Here is a 20,670-nt window from a genome sequence, read left to right on the forward strand (position 1 = left end):
TTCCAATTGTTTCAGGACAAAATTTAAACGGGTCCCCCCTCAAATCTTTTCGAGGTACTTAGAAATTTTCCGGGCAAAAATTTTTAAGAGAGAAATTTGAAAGTTAATTTTTGATTTTGGCAGCAGGTACGCGGCGGTGGCGGTTTTAGGTTCGTTTTAGACTTTGTCATCAGGTGGACATGATATGGGAACAGATGGCACGTATCTTATAACTATGGGAATGATTTGGAGAGGAAAAGGAAGGCAAGAATGATGAGAACACAGAGAATTCTTTGAAATATATCATTTATTGTCATAGATTTACATTATACAAAGCTTTAATACATATATATCATGTCAGAAGTTGGCAACAACGGTCAGCAGTGGTCAGGTGTGGTCAGCAGGGGCCAGCAGAGGTCAGCTATGGCCAGCAGAGGCATGCAGAGACCAACAGGGACAAGCAGTAATACGTAGTAATCGTCATACGTTGTCAGAAGCATCAGGGGTGGTCAGTAGTGGTCAGCTGAGGCCAGCAGAGGCCGCCAGTAGTCAGTAGTAATCGTTATACGTTGTCAAAGATATAAGCGGTGGTCAGCAGAGGTTGACAGTAGCCAGTCGTAATCGTTATGCGTTGTCAGAAGTATCGGGAGTGGTCAGCAGCCGTGAGCAGAGGCCAGCGGTGGGTGGCAGTAGCGGTGGGTGGCAGTAGCGGTGAGCAAAGGCCAGCGGAGGGTGGCAGCAGCCAGTAGTAATCGTTATATGTTGTCATAAGTATCAGGAGTTGTCAGCAGTGGTCAGGATAGGTCAGGATAGGTCAGGATAGGTCAGCAGAGGCCAGCAGAGGCAAGCAGAGACCCGCACATGCTGGCAGAGGTCAGCAGAGGCAAGCAGTAGCAAATAATAATCTTTTTACGTTGTCGGAAGTATTAGAAATGGCAAGCAGTGGTCAGCAGAAGCAAGTGGAGACCAGTAGAGGCAAGCAAAGACCAACACATGCAGGCAGAGATCAGCAGATGCTGGCAACAGTCAGTAGCAATCATTACACATTGTCAAAAGTATCAGGAGTGGTCAGCAATGGTCAGCTGAGGCCTGTAGGAAAATTTAAGTTAAAAAAAAATAATGTATTATTACAGTACACGTTATACAATTTCATATTATAAACACAATGGTTCTCATTATTGAGGTTTTTAGGTTTACCGGATACTATTAACACCATGCTTGCGAAACATTTAAATACTTTCAAATGAATATAGATTAAACATAAAAGCCTCTATATTAAGAACTGAACAATGCTAGCACACAAATGTCTCAAAAATCTTTAGACACTATGAATTTTATTTTATTAACATGTGTATCTTATAGGTATATATTTTCATATTTACTTACCAGTATGTACTTCTGTATTCATAACTACCACTGTCTCTGTTGTTTCAATTGTTCTCTGTTGTAAAATGCTCAAATCTCTGTATTCTGTAAATGTATAATACATCCACAAGTTATTACAATTTATCTGCCAATGCATAATTTATTACAAGTCTTTTATATGTATACATACCTGGTAGATGAAGAGTAGGTACAGCCGATTTGCTTAAATGGCTTTGTAATTTAAAGCGACTTTCGAAATGCTCGTCACAAATTTTCTTGTCCTTATATACATTCTTGCACAACAATTCTGGATTGCCGCATGCCTCTATCCATTTTAAACAACGTTCCCTTTCTGTCACGATGTTGGGAAATGCTCGAAGCCTCGTGCTCTCCAGTGTACATCCCATAACTTCACATTTTTTACGTCCCATGGTGTTTGCAATTTAGGTTTTATTTGACGAGAACGATCGTGTAAAATGTCGAATGTAAGTAAATTAAAAATAGCGTTTGATGCCAGTTCTGAGTCAGATTATTCGACACGTTCTATGGCGGATGGCGTTAAGCCGATGGCGTTAGCCAATGGTTTGGCGTGTGAGCGCCATTTTAAGTTCACTAGCCGAAACTCCCTGCACTCAGTGTTACCAAATCAATTTGGTATAATTGAGTGTATGAACACAATTTATAGGATTAATGGGAATCATATTCAACATTATAGAAGCTAGATTCGCTATTAAAGATTAAGGACTATAAAGAAACTTGTCCTCATCCTTGAAACATCCCAAAAATGTCTCTAGTACTACCACGTTTCGTCGTTTGAAAACTGGACCATTTTTATGGGGTTTTTTTTTCACTTTACGAGGTTAGGGAACAAACGAAATTCGTCATTGATTGCTAAACAAGAAAAGACATGATGTGATGCTCGAACTCGATTAATCGGCACTTTGTAATTACATATTTTTGTTCAAAACTTTATTTATAGATCGTGCGCATTCCTAAGAATATTTAATACGACATGTATTCGTTGAAATATCATAATAATATACAGTAAAATTTTTTTAAAGTTGAAATTAAAAATTTACAATTGAGCAGACAGTGTTTCTCATGATTCATAATTTATTAATTTCCATTGACTCGTATTTAACCCTCGGTGGACGAACCTGTGTCACTTTTTAACCGATACTTAACATTGTTTCTGATGGGCGTTGGCCAGTTACGATAAAACGAGCGAGTTTTGTGCAGAAAGCAAATTTTCAGATACTCGAAATAACCTAATAATTAGAGAACGATTATATACTATGATTTTGGGACTCTTCCAGACTAAAATCAATCGCAACGTTGAAGATTCAGTGGACAAGGAGATAACAATGCAAAATAAAAATTCAATGTAATAAATGAGACAATTAAAATAAATATTATTCATAAATTGTAAATATATTTCCTTGTTCTTCCCTTCTTACAAAATAATAATACACACGTGGAAAGAAGCAAATAATTGGACACGAAATTCATTCCGAAATACGAGACTTTAGTATGGGTCTGTTACGACCCAGGTTTATCGTCCGAGAATTAAACCAACGATTTACTAATTTCAATTTAATAGCATCTCTGATAACTAAATATTGGCTCGATCATCAGTTTATCGTTAATCGATCAATTGATTATTTTAGTTGCTCTATAAGAAAATTATCGCTAAACGTTCGAAATAAAATTCTTAATCGAAATTGCAAACCTAAGAACTACCTACTATTTACAGTTTTAATAAATTTTTGGTCGCACTGTATTACACACCAGAACATAATAGTAGAACATTACGAAGGAGAACCCGAAAACCGAGAATAAAGGAAGTAAATATGTACACTGTACAATTAACTACCTACAGTATTAATTTAAGCTACATGATGTAAGAAAATGTACAATTTTTACAAGTGACAAATTCTCTCGTTACTTTCATGACAGTTGCCTGCAAACTGTCTTCAAACATGGACAGTGTTTGCCAATTTCTACTTTAATACTTACATTTTTAGACTGCAAATATAAATACAATCACTGGACCCGTTCGTCCCCGAGACAAGGAAGATTTTTACAAAGACAATTATTCTAACTTTTACACAACGATATTACATTATTCACCTAAATTCAAAACTTAAATACTAAGTGGATTTATTGGCATTGTTTACACCAGTTCTTCGAATTGTAAAGAAACTGTCATTTAAGTTCTGTTTCTTTTGTATAAAACATTCTTTTCTTTCATGATTCGAATTTTAATACTATTCTATAAGATTCCATACGAAAAATTGAAGTGAATGGCTACTAAAAAAATGTTTTCTTCATAATTGACAATTTCCTTTACATTTTATCTTTACCAAAATGTAAATACGATTTCCTTTTAATTTTTCTCATGAAAGATTAAAATAAATTAATATAGTTAAACGTACTTCGATTATAGCCTATAATAATTTACATTGTTCAGTCCTTTGCTCATACATACGATACGACACACAGAATTTCATTTTCATTCTCGATTGTTGCCTCTCATAGAATATTTAAATAAATAACTACATCTACAGACTGTCTATTATCTACAACAGACGGCCATGTATGCCAAAAACATAGTCGAATACAATTCAAACATTCGTAAATATAGTAGAACACCAATGACAGTGATATTGGTTCTGTGAATTTCCAGTACACAGACATGTAATCAGAACTATAATCAAATATTTTACAGGTATCACCGATTCATCGAACTACCTTAATTGTTATTTTACTGTAGATCGATTCGTTCAAACCTTATATCCACGAATATGTATTTATTATCAATAGCTATACGCCTGTGCTTACTTTGGTGGTTCCTTTAACCCCCAATTGGTAGAATAAAATTCTTATTTAACTACATAGGTAATTAGGTTTGTATCAATACTCTTCTCAGGAACGATAATTTCTACGATAGCAGATTTGTACTTTGCATGTAAATTAATTAATTATCTGCCTCGATGTTCTGCAGTTTCGTACTTTTATGTATGCTGGTTCATTTTCCAATACTGTCAAAATTTATTGCAATGATTACATTCTATCAATTGAGGGTTTAAATACGAGTACTCAGAGCTCTGAATGCATAAGAAAGAAAACGAGACTGTTCGAACTGTTTCGAACCAAGTCAGTTGGCAGAGTTGCGTTATAAGATATTCCACCATTCGACTATTTCGATTTTGGATGAAGCCTGTTAACCAAGGTTCCACTGTATTTGGACATACGCGTCATCTCAGTACCAACTATAAAAAGGTTGGTGAGGTGCTGGTCTAGGGGGTTGCTGAAAACTCTGAGCGCTATAATGGCTAGCGAAAGCCTGATGGGGATGAGAGGGGTGCACGTGGGGTTGTTGTAGGCTCGAGGGTGGACTGGGCAGTCCGATTCTGCTACCGCTGGAGATTGGAAGGTTCCACGAGGGCGATGTGTTACCTTGGCTAGTTTGTTGTTGTTGTTGCTGCTGCTGCTGCTGCACCGGCGACACCGAGCTTATCGGAAGATCCGAGGAGGTCAACTGATCGGACGATGGGTTCGAGTTGCCTGAATTTGGTCCCATCATAGTCACCAACGAGTTGGGGGTCGGTGGTAGCTGATGGCTGCTGGGTTGCTGGTAAGCCGACGAAGACGCAGGTGCCACAGGTGATCCCTGGTGGGTCATGTGGCTCATACTGGTCGAGGACGTTGCAGGTAAAAGCGAGCTTGGGTAAGTTACCGATGGTGGCAAACCGTAACTAGCAGTAGAACCGACGGAAGAAGGTAAACGAGCCGAATCCGGCGTCAGCTGATGAGACATCGTGCTGTGATGCGAGGAGTATAGCTCTGGAACTGAAAGAAACTTCAATTAATCGGGATATTCTTCGAACAACAGTAACAAAGCGTTGCAACGTTTCGTAAGAAAGACATCAGACGTGCAGCCATCTACTAGTTTTGATAATATTTACAAAATAATTCTGAAAGTAACTCTTTTACCTGACGCCAAGAAAAGTGAATTGAAACGGGAGCAAGAAGATGTGAAAGTAAATAAATAAATTATCGACCAAGGAGAAAGAGAACAAAAAATTCAGGAAAACCAGAACATTCAAACTACGAGAATGAAACTTGGAAACCATTTGAAGGGTTTGTTTAGAAAGCAACGAGGAAAAACACCTAATGATTTGCTAAAATTCTCTACCAAAGTTTAATCAAAGTTTCAGTCAACTGTTGTAACGATATTACTTGTTTTGTTGCTTTGTATTGATTTCTAATATTGTTAAATTATAAATGAAACAGTATAGAAGGCACAAAACGTTGTAAATGCTCTTATGGCATAGAATGCAACTTAGAAGTCTCGTTCGACGATGAAAATTGTCTCACCTTGGCTGGACGAGAACGTAGTGTCTGGCAGAGACTGTCCATGAGGATGGGGGTGTGGATGACTTGGAGGAACTGTAGCTGCAGCGTGAGGATGAGGCGCCCCCGGGGGATGAAGAACGTAGGAGGCCGTGGGATAAGCCACCGAACTGACGTAACCGCCAGACGTGGTCGACGACAACTGTTTCCTGAGTCTGGCTCTTCTGTTGCTAAACCAAACTTGGATCCTAGCTTCCGTCAACTTGGTCCTCTGCGCTAGTTCCTCCCTGGTGTATATATCCGGGTACTGGGTCCTCTCGAAAGCTCTTTCGAGCTCGTCCAGTTGGTGGGCAGTGAAGGTCGTTCTGCTTCTACGCTGCTTCCTTTTCAACGGGATTCCCGGCTCGCTCTCGCAGTCGGATCCGGAACTAGTTTTGCCTGGAAGCGGAACGAACCTTCGATGTTTATTTTTAACGATAGTTATTTAGTGGATGGTCTAGCACTTCCCTGTCTCTTATTATCTGAGATCTAGTTAACGAGGATTAGGAAGGAGATGATTCTTTCGAGCAATAAAGTAGATGTTATCAAATATTTGGTAAAATTATTTTTCAGGATGAGACAATCTTTAACGATAGAAGTACCATCAAGTGTATTTACTTCTAACAGAGGAGTTTGACTTGTTTGTTGAAAGATGAAGAAATATTTTTCAATATCGATAGATTTTTTTTTTAAATTCCTCGCTCTACTTTGAGGTAAAGTTGGGTTTCGATGTTTCTCTGTTTCATGGCGGTTCAACCTCTCGTACCGGCGTCTTAATGAGGCAGGAAAGAGCGATTCACAACGCTAAATTTCCTGCCTGTTTTGCGTTAACATCCCGCTGGTTATCGGAGCCGCGGAACGTGGCAACAAAATAACAGAAAGTCGAGAAATAACGGGGTGTCAATACATGGATAAGGCGGACCAAATTACGAGATCGTGTCTAACGACTATTAATTCCCCATGCTCGTGTCACCTGCCTAACCCCGTCTCACCGGGCGAACGCACACGTCCTCGTTTATGGTTTGTTTTGCCGTGCCAGGGTTCAAAAGGAACCGCTCTCCGGCTCGCGTCGCATTGGTTATTTCACACTCGATTCGTTTGCAAGGCTCTTTTTTTCGTGAGTCATTCCCTCTCTGTATTGTTTTATTAAAAAATGGCTATCGTAGCATAAATGTTACGTTTGAAACTCATGCACAGGGGCGTGTCGTGATTTTTACACGCTCCTGTGGCGAATTCAACCGATTCGATCGTTTCCATCCCCGACACTTATCCAGACAAACAGAGACTCCTGTTTCGAGGCGGCTAAAAAATGAATTCCCGGACACGCGACTGTTTCTATTATTTTCCCTCTCGTGACAGCGTTTCTCCTCGTTCGCGCGAGGAATTCGAAAGAGGGTGAAACGCAAAAAGCCGCAGACCGGTCACATTTTTAGATTATCGTAGATTCATCATCGCGGCCTGCAAATGCAGAGACGGACGACACACGCGCGTAAGAAAAAGGAAAAAAAAGAACGAAGCCTGTTTCTTCCGCCGATGGCCTCGGTGCGTCTTGAAATTGTCGAGTGGCTTTACACGGGCCGCGACTAATCGGCCGACGACGCCTGACGCCGGGACGCCCCGCGTTGATGCCCATTCGACACGGACTCTATTCCCGGACGGACCGTTTCTTCCTTTTCCTTTCTTGCATCGGCTCGTTTCGGTCGTTTCGCGAGCTTCCGCGCTTCCCAACACCTTCTTCCTTTTCTTAATTACTATTATTGTTATCATCGGGGTGACTATATCCTCCGATCTGCTGGAACGCCCCAACAACGACCAAACATTTTCATGGATATTTCGGAATTGCAAATTCACAAATATTGTCGGTGTAAAAAGTGATACTTCTTTAGAACGGGAACGTTTCTTGACAAAATTTTAATAAATGTACTTGGACACTTGCACGTTATTGGAAAATTGTGAATTATAATATTAGTGGCTCAAGATTTCATCTTAGACGATATAATGCTTATAAATACCAAAAAATATTTACAGGAAAAGAATGGAAAATTATAATGTAAGAAATTTCCTGTTTCGTTATTGTGGTATTTAAATCTAATTGAGCATGCATGGAATGAGTTGCATGAACGTTTAAAGAAATTATTACTAATGAAACTCAACCAGCAGTGGCCTTAAAAAAAACACTAGAAGGCTGAGAATAAAATATTAAATTATTTGTTATTAATTTTGTACCAGTTTAGGGCGTTCAAAATAAACGTTGATCCTGTGGCAATACTTTTGTCAGTGTGCATGGAACAGCAACCCCTTAATTAATTTCTATAGTTGGGAACTGTGAAAAATCGTTCTTTCGTTGAAGTTTTGGGTCCGTTTAAATGGTTTGTAGAAGACGAACCCGGTAAATTCACAAAATCACGACAAAAATTGTAACCTTCATGGGACTAAGCGGTCGCTACCGGCTAGTAATTACCAAACTTTCGAACCCCGACATTACCGCCAGGGGTTGAGAGATTACTAGGTTGCTCGTTCGACGCGATCCTATAACGTGGATCGGAAGACATCGATGAAGACACGACACGTGTGGTTTTTCTTTTAACCCCTTATCAATTATTTTTGCGTTATATTATCATTTTCAGTAACATAGAAGACTCTTAAATTCGATCTCTTCGACAACTGGAAATCGAATAAATTATTATTATTATTTGTTTGCAATTTTTAGAAGTTCGTTTCTCTCCTTGAACGACAGAGCAACGCAAGAACTGTATTTTCTCGGTGGTTTGACAACCAAAAGCGTTCAATGGTCGGTGGGCCCTTTTTAAGTTTCTCACCCCTCCGTTGTTTTTGCCCTCCTCTTTTTGTTTTGAAAGGGCGGCCGACCATCGGGCTGATCGACTTACAAATCTACAGGGCAGTTTCTTCTCGTTTTGCTCTTTCATCTTTGCCGGCGAGAGTTCTCGAACGATCCCACAGCGGACCACTGCCATCGGTACAAGTTTCATTTGTCTTGTCGTTAAGGGGGTGGAAACGAAACCGAATCGTGAGAAACTCTCCGCGTTTGTTGCAATATCTTACACGTTTCATTCAATTTTTTCTTATCGATTAGATTCATGGTAATTTTAACAACTATATTTTAAATAGCAAGACTTCGTTTGTAATGGTGGTTGCAATATATTTCCTTCTATCTACCATAATTACTATATTCCCATTTTACACCTTCTTTCCATCTAATTCGACTCGAAGTATTATATCTTCCATAAAAATTATATTTACAGAAGTATACAGTATATATATACTGTTACTCGTATATCGAATGCCTGAATATTATAATATTACAACATAATTATTTTTCCTGTTTAACAATCTCGAAAAGGAAACCAAACAATAATTTGGCACTCGACGAGTTAATTCTGACCTAGAACAATGAATATTTTCCCCCCCATTACTTGCGTTACGCGATAGAGGATTGAATTGACTTGCAACAAATGGAGCAGGACCGTTCGATCGAAGGATTTCCAGATCCTCTCGTGAATCCCGATACCACCTATCGAACATTCGGTCGTGTGCACGTGGGCATGTACCGGGCGGCGAGAAAATTACAGAGCCGGGGCCGGCTACCGACTGTTCGCCGCGGCGAACGAGAACCGGTAATTTCTAAGATCGAGAAACGCGAGGCTGATTAATGCGCTAGCATTTAATTTATTCATTCATCGTTTTTTCAGATCCTGCTCGAATCCTTGGTGGTCTAACGGCCAGCTGATGGGGCGTGTCATCGTCGAGCAAGCTTGCTACTAAGTCCGACTTCTCAATTTTCCTATTCAGGATCGGTTGCGGCTATTACGTTGTACATTCAGCAATGCACCGAAGGTGGAAGGGCGAATCGACTCGATAAAAGGCAAAAATTCTTACATACGAGTTGAAATACAGTACACGTGACACATGGATGGAGTAAATCTTTTTAACGTGTTGTTAGCCGCTCTTAAAAAGAATCCTTTTGAGTTAGTTTGCTTCGATAATCTCCCATTGAATCACCGTGAATTTATTCCAACTTCCATACATATCACAAAATAATACGCGTTATAATACGAGTTATGGAAAGCCCCTGTTTCGGGCCGGCGAACAATTCTCTTTACCAGAGTGGAGAGTTTAAACGTGTCCAGAACAGTTTTTGATCGATAGCGAAACGTAACTGTAGCCCCAGGTAAATGATACAAGTGAAACAACATTGTAAGCTTGGAACTTTGTAAACGGCCCCCGTTAACGTTTTATCGATCCTCGAGATCGCTGGGAAACGCGGCAATTTCAAACGAAAAATCTTTGTATCGCGAGGTCGAGTTAAAGTTAAAAATAAATTGGGGGGAAGTCGGTATACGGTAACTAAGAAACACTTTTTCGAATCCTCCGCGATGATTAAAGAGTCACGGTGCAAAGTTTCAGCTTCGAGTAGCGAATTAACTGCGAACTACTCCGCTAAGCTCCACTTTTGATCTGCCTCGTAATTCCCAGCGTTATAATTTCCCCTGGGATCGAGTATTACCCGCGCAGGATGCTGTTTTACTCTAATAGTCGCTTTTATCGCGTACATGCTTTTTGTCGAATTTTTCCATTTCGAAAATTCAAATATCAACGTCACTTCGAGGATCCAGAGATCCTCTCGCACGATTTAAAAATTTATTCACGAAACGATATTATCTCGGTTAACAATATCGACTGTAAATCAAATCATTTATATAAACACGATGAACAAAACTCTGGCGGAAGAAAATTAGGTGGTGCAAAAAAAAAAGATGGCCGATTCAATTTGGAGGGACCTCGCGTAACGAGAGCCTCGAGGACGAAATTACGAGCCGGTGTGTTGTTATAATCTAATTTTGCACGATGGCGCTGCCACGGGAATATTTGCGAGAGGCTGATTCACTGATTCAGGTGGATCATCAATCTTGGTCAGAGCGGCCGAGAAAAGACACGAGCCCAGCGTGCTCTCGATCGAAGAAGTTTTTGTCAAAGCGTTCGCGAAAACGTCGCAGTATTTTAATATGCAATTTTGCGGCCGACCAGAAACTTGAATCTCAAAAGGCGAAAGTCTAAATGGAAATGCGTGGATTTTTGCAAGTCGACCCCGGGGGCTGATTAAAATAATTCCAATTTCAATATTAATGAAGGAAGTTTTATTTGGTCCGTTGGATCTTGTTCGCCTTTTTAAAAATTGTGTTTAATTCTAGATGTACCAGTTCTTATTAAATATAAAAATAATAAATGATCGAAGATAACAACCCTCGAGCAAGCTCGTATTAATTTCTACAAATAGTTTGGTAGCATTTAAATTGAGTTTCTAAGGGGGCACGAAATGAATAAATTAACGTTTCGAATCGGATAGAGAGATTTCAAATGAAAATAAAATGTGATTATTGAAAGTGAAATTTACCATCGCCGAGTTTCGTCTCGTCTTCGGGATCGCGGCCTCTGAGGAGCCTGGAGATCGCAGAAACACTCGGTGCGCTGGTCCTGTCGCAGATTCCTTCCTTGATGAGTCTGTCTCGAATCTCCCAGGAGAATATACCCGGATTGTCGCGCTTATATTCCTCGATTCTGGCCTCGACTTCCGGCGTGGCTACTCTCGGCTTGCTACCGCCGATCACCCCCGGCCTGATGCTTCCTGTTTCCTGGTATCGATTTAGAATTTTCGAGACGCAACCGTGCGACACCCTCAACTGCCTGTTCAAGTGGAAAACAACAATTAGGTCTAATTTTTTGCACGAACAACAGAACCGGAAACGAGAAATACAGTGGTTCGATGCATCGCAGATTTATAGCACTCGTTATCGTAAATAATATACGATATTCGATGATACTGATTATAATAATAGAACAAGTATAAATAAAAGTTGAAATAGAAATGTAAGACGTTCTTATATGTGCTGCAAGGTTAATATGTTTCGAGCCACTTTTCAATGATATTTTTATATATTCTGAGTTCAAATATTGCTTGTTTACCTTGAAATAACGCAAGGCCTGACACCCGCAGCAGCCATCTCGACGATTTTCAGACGAATGTGATTCGGTAGCGGGCGTCCATTTATAAAGACGCCGCCGAGCTGATTGACGCGCCCCTGACCTGGTATCGATCCCAAATCTGCGTCAGAAATTAGTCGAAATCAGAACAGGATTCATTTACCAGACATACAAACGTTTACCCAACCGATTAGAACTTCGAACTTTGGATTTATCAATCCTTACGAGGAAATTTTGAAAATTACTTTCCTTCGTTTAGCGAACTGAATTTAACGATTAAAGCAATTCGAAAAATTTTCACTGAGGAACCAAAAAAAATTAATTCTCTGAGATTAGATGTTAAAGGGAACAAAGTTTCCAATTGTCTTGCACCGTCAACCCTTGCTTCAGAAAATATAATTTAAAAACATGGACACGAGTTGAATTTTCAGATGACAGAAAGTGTCAGGGGCTAATTCTACGTACAAAAATAAGGAAAATAATTTGGTATATTGCAACGTGGAAGTAGCCATTAAAATGGTGAATAAATATTAGGAACGAAATTTACCAATTAAATTTTTCTTTCAATGGCAGAAATCGATTAAGGAATTTTTTTTCCTGTTCCAACCCCTTGCTTCAGGCGATTTCGAAAGGATCCGTGGTTTTTCCGAGCACACGGGCTCGTCGATCGAAGGCTACTTACGAAATCGCGGATCCTTTTGTTTCCGCGCGCGAACGAGGCGAGAGAACAGTTACTCGATGGAGAATAAAGAGAAACCTGGATTTATCGTTCCACCTTCACCTCGACGTGTTTCCTGCTTGTCGAGGGGAAACAGGACGAAAGGGGAAAGGAGGAAGAAAGAGAGGCAGCCGAGAAGGAAAGAGTTATTGGCTGGCACATGGTCCCATAAATAACGATAAGACCAATGAATCTAAGGGTTTACGACGTACGCAACACTGATAGCGTATAATTTGCCTGGCTGACTGCGATCTACGTCATGCGATTATGATCGGAACGAACTATTTGCCTTGCAATTTTCTATTCCACCTTTTTAATTCGAACTTCTGCCCCGCTCTTTCCGCTCAAATACAGGCCTTTGGGCAAGAGGTAGCTCACGGCGATGTAAACATCGACGAATATTACAACAATTAAGATTTATTCTTAACCCCGTACGGGGACTAGACAGATTTTAAGTTATCGTAATTAATATTGAAAGCAATCACTCTGAAATTGCGAAGAAATATCCATAATTGAAGGACAATTTTTACCTTGACTAGCAACGAATGGTTTATATCGGATATCTTTCCATATTAATAATTGAACAGTTCTCCGGGGAGGGGAACTGCCTAATGTATACGAAAATCGAATTCGAAGCAACTATGCAACACGATTTATTCATCGTGTATTCTATCACCGGTTGTCTCTGTCCGTGCTACTCGTATAGTTCGATGCCTGACACAGGTCGTAATTTATCAGACTGCGTAACAGTTCGTTTCGTTTCATTTGTTGCGGATTATCAAGTTATGGCACGGTATTCTAATCGAGAGTATGTTGAGTATGTTACTCGCTTTGGAGGTTTGTGGAGGTAACGCTTCTGCTGCAAGTACAGTAGTCCCTCGTTAATGTTCGCTACTTTTCCCTCGATATTGTTCGCGGAGTCATCTCCGCCAATTCCTTGAACTGCGTCGACGAGGTGAACGTTCCAAGCCTGGTCATTAAACGTTCATACATAAGACTAACCATACTTTCTCGAAAACATGGAAAACGATGTTTAAAAATAAGGAAGGATGCTTACTGATGAATACGTTATCAACTAATCAGCCTTATCTATTTTTAAGTTAAGTTAATTTATAAAGAATCTAGACATGTACTTTGACCTCTGAACGATTTTAGAATTTGCAGAAACATTATTAGCAACTCCCTCGATAACTGTTCCTTAATTCCTCGACTACTATAATTTGTTAATGTCCCAGAATTTAGGTTCCCAGGCCCCCGTTCGACGATGAAGCCAGATTTTTTTATCAAAGTTTTGAGCGACGGGTTTTTCGTTTTCCTCGAAAGCCTTGAAACGAATTAAAAAACACGAGTGTTAATTCGAACGTAACAGCGGCGTTCTTTCCTCGATCGCGTGAAACGGCAAACTTCCAACTAAATAGTCGTGACAAATATTACGGTAACTGGATCGATCGCGATCGAACGCGCAAAAACCTCTGATACGCGTGTGACTCATTTTTGTAACGCAGTAATGAAAGGAAAAACGGAGTCTCCCGGCGACGATCGAGCACAAACTCTGCTCGCCGATGCGAAACGTTACGAAAACAAAAAAAAAAAAGAATAAAGAATTATTATTACTAATTATTCGACACCGTACGATACCTGCGCCAGATCCACTCGCCTCGCAATAATCAATCGCGAGTTACCGTGATTAAAAAAAAAAAAATATTCACACGGTCGAGTTGACTTCGAGCAATTGTAATTTTTTCGCGATCTTCGCAACGAAGTTGCGGTTTTCCCTGTTTTTCTCCCAGCGATTGATTTTTATCAAATACCGTTTAACGTAAGTTTCGCAATTCTAGTTTCGAAGAAATCTATATTATATACAACTCGGAATAAATTCGAATGACGAACAACGAAGGTGTTATGCCTGTCACGAGGAAAACATTCGTTATGAAACGTCGGTTATTGCAAGAAATTTATTCCACCCGCTTGAGGCCATTTTCAGAAGGAATAAATTGTGATGATTTATAAAATATATCTGTCTCTTCTTTGGATATTGAAGCGCTTATTGGATAGAACTTTGATACAACAAATTTCCAAGATTCAACAATAAAATCGAAAACGATATTTTCATCTTTCGTATTCTTGTTCTTAAGCTTTAACGAAATAAAGAAATTTCTTTTGATAAAGATTGCTAAATAGTTGTTGCAATTAAAATGCAATACTATCCGTTGAGGGCAAGTGTTTTTTGGCGCATTCCTCGAAGTCGAAACGATAAATTCAATAAAAAACACTCTGCAGCATTATTGCAGAACATTCACGGTATTAATTTGGAACAAATGAAATTTCCTCGCTTTTAATAGTAAAAGTTGCTGGCAGAAAATTTCAGAATTACATGGGAAAAAGGATGAGAATTCGGTTTTGTTTTTATAATTCTGCACGATTCCTGTTTCTTTAAAAATTGTAATTTTTTTTGCACGATTCAACGTCATTTAGTGCCCACTTTAATCATTCAGTCATTTTAGAATGTGTTGATTCGTGGTGTCCAAGTCTGTGTCGATTTATTATTGTTCGATCTTTTCTTTGATTGTTCGCAGTTTGAAATTGTATTTGGTTTACCAAACGATGGTTCCGTTGTTGTTTAAACATTGTTGCTGGTTGGATACTGATCGGTTTCCCACGGTGATCTGCGAGAAATCGTATCACCTTGACGCGGGAAGAAGAACGAACGAAAGAACGGACCGAATAAGCGAGTCGTTCACGTAACGAAAATGAAAAGAAAAAAAAGTAGGCGAGAGCGACGGATAAAAATAAATAAGCGAAACGGTGATTTCAATTGCGCAGAATCCGTGCTCGATTGCATAACCAGAGTTATGCACCGGCTCGGGTGCACACGACGCGACGGCCCGAAAAACCCACAACGGAACGCGATAATGGTCGCGGTTTTATTTTTTCTCGAAAACCTTCCGTACTCGAAAGAACTGCTGCTAATTGTTTCGCTAATTCGCTCGACTTTTTTCGCGTCACGAGTTTTCTAACTAGGCATGCGTGACATAAGTTACATTTAACGCATGTTCCTCGAGACATACATTTTCAAAAAGTAGGTAAAAAATATAATTATTGGAAAATATAGATTTCCTACGAGAATATAAATTCAAGTGTAAGTGGAAATATAGTAATGTTATCAACTAAACCTGGCAAATTTAGATATGGTAATTTTTAAGTTACGCTATTTTTATATTTGTCAAAAGCTATTGTCAACGATAATAAGATTCTATAATTATTTCACAGTTTAATATTCCAGTCACTCTGATATGTATTATTGTGTGTCCAATTGCAAGAAATTTTCCTTTCAAATTCACATATACCTTTTCGAATCAATTTTCTTTTGTTATTTTATAGATTATTGGGTCGTTTTGAAAATTACTCAAAATAAGACTGCCAGATTGTGTTCATAATGCATTAAAAGATACGAGAAACAGACTCGATTGATTCTAGCTCGTCAAATTCTTTCAGAGTTGTAAATTTCTAGTTTTTAATGAATAACTATAAGAATATTAATATTGAGCGAGCTTGTAAAATTAACAACGCTGAGAAATAATGAATTTGCAGATACGAGAACGCAGAAATTGCATTGGAATGCGAAATAGTAAAATTCAGATTCAGTTCAAAATGGACGTGGCGTCCGCCATGCATTATTTGGTATCTTGCGTAGAAATTGTGTCACGACGTCTGTAATTTTCTAATCGTAAAATATTAACTGAATGTTATTCGGTACAGCCAAAGCGTTCGTGCAAATTGCAGAGACGCGTTAGCTGTAATTTCCTTTAATACTACGTTCAGAAGCAGATACGTGGAGGAGGGGGTTAAAAGGGCTTAAAACCCCCCTCTTTCATTGATCAGAGAAATCTATTATCTGAATTCCAATCGAAGCGATTTCTAATGGCTAACGATCTTAAAAATTGGACTTCTCTAATTTTGTTCGAAATTTTTTTGTTAGCCCCCTCCCCTTGTGCTCTCTGAGTTTTTTCTGAATTTACCATTTAATTATTTAATTATTATTATTAGTGAAAAACCAGCGAATGACGAAATTTATAGGTGTTTGTTATTCGTGACTAAAATTTTCCCAACTCTACCGCCAGGGTACTGCACACGCTACGGATGAGAGCAGCGCCATTTTCTTTTCTCGCGTTTAACATACACGTAAAGCTTATTGTATGTTTTATTTACAGTAGTAAAAGTGAAAAGTGTACCCTTTGTTTTGTCTCAAAGAAGCGTACCAACTCTTTCATTTTTACCAAATATTTAGAAGAAAATATCATTCTGTGATATTCGAAACACTTTCGGTAAGTTTCATTAATTGAAATCAGTACAAACTGAAATTGATACTGACCAACGACACGCATCAATCTCATAAACGACGATGTCATGTTTCAAGGCTGGAAAATTTAATTATACAGATTTATTCGGAATTGTTAATGATTATTTTCATGCACAATATACACGTAATTACTTAAAAACTAACCTACCAGTATTTCTACAGGAATTAAATAACGAACGTTTGTAATTGCTGCTGTAATTCTAAATACGGTGATTATCGTCGTAATTACATTCTTCGGCCGTTCCTGTAACATCGCTTATCGCGTTGCCGCGAGATTTGAAATTTAATTAACGTTAGCATCGTCGGAAACTGGCAATCGTCACGCCCGTGGAGGATAATTAAGAAAATGATTCGAAAGCTCGGACCCGAGCCCATCTTTGCAATTAACGGTCGATAAAGGAAAGCAACTTCCGAGAAGTTAACCGAGATTTTCCCTCCTGCTTCTCACGTCTTAACGTTTCAACATGTAGTAAAATAATTAACGATACCCGATGCAAAGTGCAACGCGCGTAATTGCGAGAAACGCGCCCGCAACATTATTAATCTTCCAGGAATATTTAATTACACGTTCCACGAGCGTTAAACGCTTCCATTTTGCATACAAGTCGCACAAACGATTCGTTGACTAATTGTCGGCTGCAATTAAACTCGCGCGCTCGACGCGTAATGCCGGACAGTGACAAATGATGATCCATGAAGCGCATAAGCAACAAATGTAAATGGAAAATTCAGATACGGAGTACCCATTTGCATTAGAATTGCTTCTAACTTCGTTTCCAATCTGTCTAATTATCGTCCCTTATTGCTTGGAATGAAATTCCACCGGGACTGTTTACTATTATTTACTACGGTAATTATTTAGATTGGCGTGAACATATTCTGGAATTCTTCACGGTTTGAATACACTGTTCCTTGATTATTTTTAATTATCGCGACCCGAGGACGATATAAAGAAAACCGATACGGGTGACACGGATATTAGGATATTTTAACCGATAATTTGTCGCTCGAAGCACGGTTCTAATGTGACGTTCAATTAAATAATTTTCAACGGACTCGAGGTCGTCGCGATCGAGGGGACACGTTGGAAAGTCGACTTCACGGAAGAATATTGAAATTTACGAGGTAATAAACGAGGGTCACGAAGTCTATTCTTGAAACTTTCGTGGAGAGTTGCTCGGTGAAGTCGGCACCGGACATTTGCCGGCCACGGAAACCGACAATACCGAACAAACTCGACGATTACTCGGTCGATTCTCGATTTCCGGATGGTTTACGAAAAAAAAACTCTGCAGAATAACTGCAAAAATACGGGATTTTCTAATTGCTTCGTTCGCCATTAGAGTGGAAACTGAAAACGGGGCGGCAGTATCGATAAGAAAATTTTAATGATGCGTAACTATATCTTACTATTGACACTACTAACTGGAAACGATGATTAATGAAGTATTCAAATAGACAGTGCAAACATTACACGGTGCAATAATTGTTTTTAAACGACTGATTGAGGAATATTTTCTTTGGCTACAAAGTAATCTTAAAAGTTAAGTCGAGGGGGGGTTTGCAGACGAGTCCACAAATTTTTTACCTCGACGAAAAAAAACTGTCGAAACGAGCACGACTTCGAGTTTCCCGAAAGCGACGGCAAAACTCGACAAATTTCATTATTTATGGTGGTCATTAATGGTAATGTTCCGGTCTTCTCGGGTCAGGTAAGGTTATATATCAATGCCCCGTTTAAAATCTTAAGGATATCCTGTCGGTCGAATCTGGAGGATCTTCCTGCCACCAGGTCGGTTGTAAAATTCTGATCTCTGAATGGTCCTCGACGGAATATTGCACAATTCTAATGCAACCTACTGTCCCTCCCAACTTTTTCACCTTCCTACTACGAACTTTTAAATTTCTCCGTTCACAGATCCTTTTTAATCTATCAGAAATTTATTCAATCAAGGACCTTCTTTCAGCTTGGACTAACTTCGCTGGTTACCCAAGAAGTTCCCCAGGTTTAACTCTTTAAACAAAACGTTTACTCTCTGTTTGGAAAATCCTTGTTCCAGAGACGAGATCTTTAACATCTGTAAAACGAGGTGTAGGGACTTTTGATCCAACGCAACCCTCACCTTGAAAGGGGTATCCAGTGAAGCAGGGTCGCATCATCGAAAAGTTAGTGGTCACCGTCATCTCAGCGCGTCAGCGCTACCGGTTTTCCGCTCACAAAACGCAACAAACGCTGTCACAGCACTGTGTCCCTCCCTTGCGAGAATCGCGTTCACCAAAACGATTAAATCACCAGACCGATAGACACTGATCGAAACAGTTCTGGAGACCGAACGTACGCAAGTATCGAAGGTAGAACGCGATCTCTGGTATCAGGATCGCGCCAACGAGAGTAACTGTCACTCGACGCCTCCAGGATCGGTCACTTGTTCGCGCCACGCTGTTCAGGATCGATCTGCACGCGATCCAGTCCCGTCGCGAGCCCCCTGTCCTTGGATCGCGGCCAGACACCTGTGTCCTCGAAACCCGAAGTCCTTCGACAACTTGGCTGAACCTCGACAGTCGGCTTCCTGATCCTGACTAGCCTCCTCTACCTCTCGGCACCGAGGTAACTAACGCTTGGCCACTCCCATCGCGTGCTTCCTGAGACCAGCCGATGGCGGGGGAACCTGGTCGAGATGTTAGTCCAAGCTGGCCTCTGTTAGCTGGCGAGGATAACGTGCTCCAGCCGCTTTCGTACCTGTTTCATCGGCTTGGTCAGCCAATCCATGCACCGAGAGGCTTCCCTTGTCGCGCCCCTAAAGGCACGCCCAGCCGCGCATGAGTGGAAGCCTGCGGGGGAGGCCCGCGGAGACCATGCTGTCGTTGGGACGAATGCTCCTTTTTCTGGATACCGCTTTGGTAGGGGATACCCCGACGATTTTCGCGCGCTATTTTGCCAACCGAGACCAGGGCGGGATCCAGCTTCGATGGGGATGGTCGGAGAATAAAAATATCATTTTCAATTATATGGACATTTTTTTCGTGGGTTGAAACCAGGCTGTATACTTTTCAACTATGTTAATATTTTAATTATTCGTTTGTACAAGTAGAGGAGGATTACGAGATAGGGTAGAAATATGAGACGATAAGATTTTGACCATGTATAGTTTGTCATGAAAGTGTTCGAACACCCTTAACTGGACTTAATTTTTATTAAATTGGTAAATGGAAATCAACTTTCCTTTAAAGCATTTAAAACAATAAAACTTACACAATTACATTGACATGTATTAAATAATTATTATTTTAAACTTGCAGAGGCCCCAATAATCCACTTAAGGGTTGAAGAAAGTAAATAACAATTTTGTATAATATTATGTGTGCCCCGTTTCGAGCTCTTAGAACCGGAAGAAACAGTAAATGCTGACCGCTACTGTGAACAATTAAATCGTTTGGCCAACGAAATCGAAGAGAAAAAAACCTTTCTCGATCAAGGAAATTGGAAAGCCGTTCTGCTGCGCTAACAGCTCAACAAACTATCCGTAACACGTTGATTGCTATGCTAATTTTCTATGTCTAATGATTTTCTCGATATTTGTTTAAATTATCACTGCTCGCTGCGTTACTAAATTTCATAAATTCCTATATCTCCTTCAAATATGCTGTTTTATTTCTTCTCCATATCCGATGATGCTACTTTTTCTTTTTCCTCTTAACAGAATATTTTTGTTCTTATTTAGACAATTTAAAATTATTAAATGCTGCTAACATATTCTTTTTGGTGCTGTCATGTCGTTGATTCAGGTTTCTGAACGATTTCTCTTTTGGAGTACTGTTTATAAGACTCATTTCTGCCAGTAAGTGACATTGC

At 39.7% G+C, this 20,670-nt stretch overlaps 2 protein-coding genes across 2 annotated transcripts; both read right to left on the reverse strand.

Moving 5' to 3' along the window:
• Positions 1-589: 589 nt before the first annotated feature.
• LOC122396355 lies at positions 590-1,855 on the reverse strand. The gene is made up of 3 exons (XM_043394666.1): positions 1,535-1,855; positions 1,366-1,449; positions 590-1,068 (listed from the first exon to the last, which is right to left on the reverse strand). Exons 1-3 carry the CDS (start codon positions 1,773-1,775, stop codon positions 1,058-1,060), a joined length of 336 nt encoding a protein of 111 aa, XP_043250601.1. The 5' UTR covers positions 1,776-1,855; the 3' UTR covers positions 590-1,057.
• A 2,449-nt stretch (positions 1,856-4,304) lies between these two features.
• LOC122396114 (protein gooseberry-like) lies at positions 4,305-19,001 on the reverse strand. Its single transcript, XM_043394240.1, has 5 exons — positions 18,941-19,001; positions 11,722-11,860; positions 11,153-11,442; positions 5,725-6,138; positions 4,305-5,196 (listed from the first exon to the last, which is right to left on the reverse strand). The coding sequence occupies exons 1-5, from the start codon at positions 18,999-19,001 to the stop codon at positions 4,607-4,609; spliced, it is 1,494 nt and encodes a 497-aa protein (XP_043250175.1). The 3' UTR covers positions 4,305-4,606.
• Positions 19,002-20,670: the final 1,669 nt, after the last annotated feature.

Source organism: Colletes gigas, unplaced genomic scaffold (genome assembly GCF_013123115.1).
Source record: "Colletes gigas isolate AHSC1104 unplaced genomic scaffold, ASM1312311v1 Colletes_gigas_Sc00007, whole genome shotgun sequence".
Lineage (NCBI taxonomy): Eukaryota > Metazoa > Arthropoda > Insecta > Hymenoptera > Colletidae > Colletes > Colletes gigas.

What these genes read in the sequence shown, in the direction of transcription:
- LOC122396355 (XM_043394666.1), bottom strand. Translation starts at nt 1,775, where the DNA reads ATGGGACGTAAAAAATGTGAAGTTATGGGATGTACACTGGAGAGCACG. An exon ending in ACCTACTCTTCATCTACCAG is followed by an intron (nt 1,450 to 1,534) that starts GTATGTATACAT and finishes ATACATTTACAG; the next exon opens with AATACAGAGATTTGAGCATT.
- LOC122396114 (XM_043394240.1), bottom strand. Translation starts at nt 19,001, where the DNA reads ATGACGGTGACCACTAACTTTTCGATGATGCGACCCTGCTTCACTGGA. An exon ending in AGGCCTTGCGTTATTTCAAG is followed by an intron (nt 11,443 to 11,721) that starts GTAAACAAGCAA and finishes CCACTTGAACAG; the next exon opens with GCAGTTGAGGGTGTCGCACG. An exon ending in CGAGACGAAACTCGGCGATG is followed by an intron (nt 6,139 to 11,152) that starts GTAAATTTCACT and finishes TTCCGCTTCCAG; the next exon opens with GCAAAACTAGTTCCGGATCC.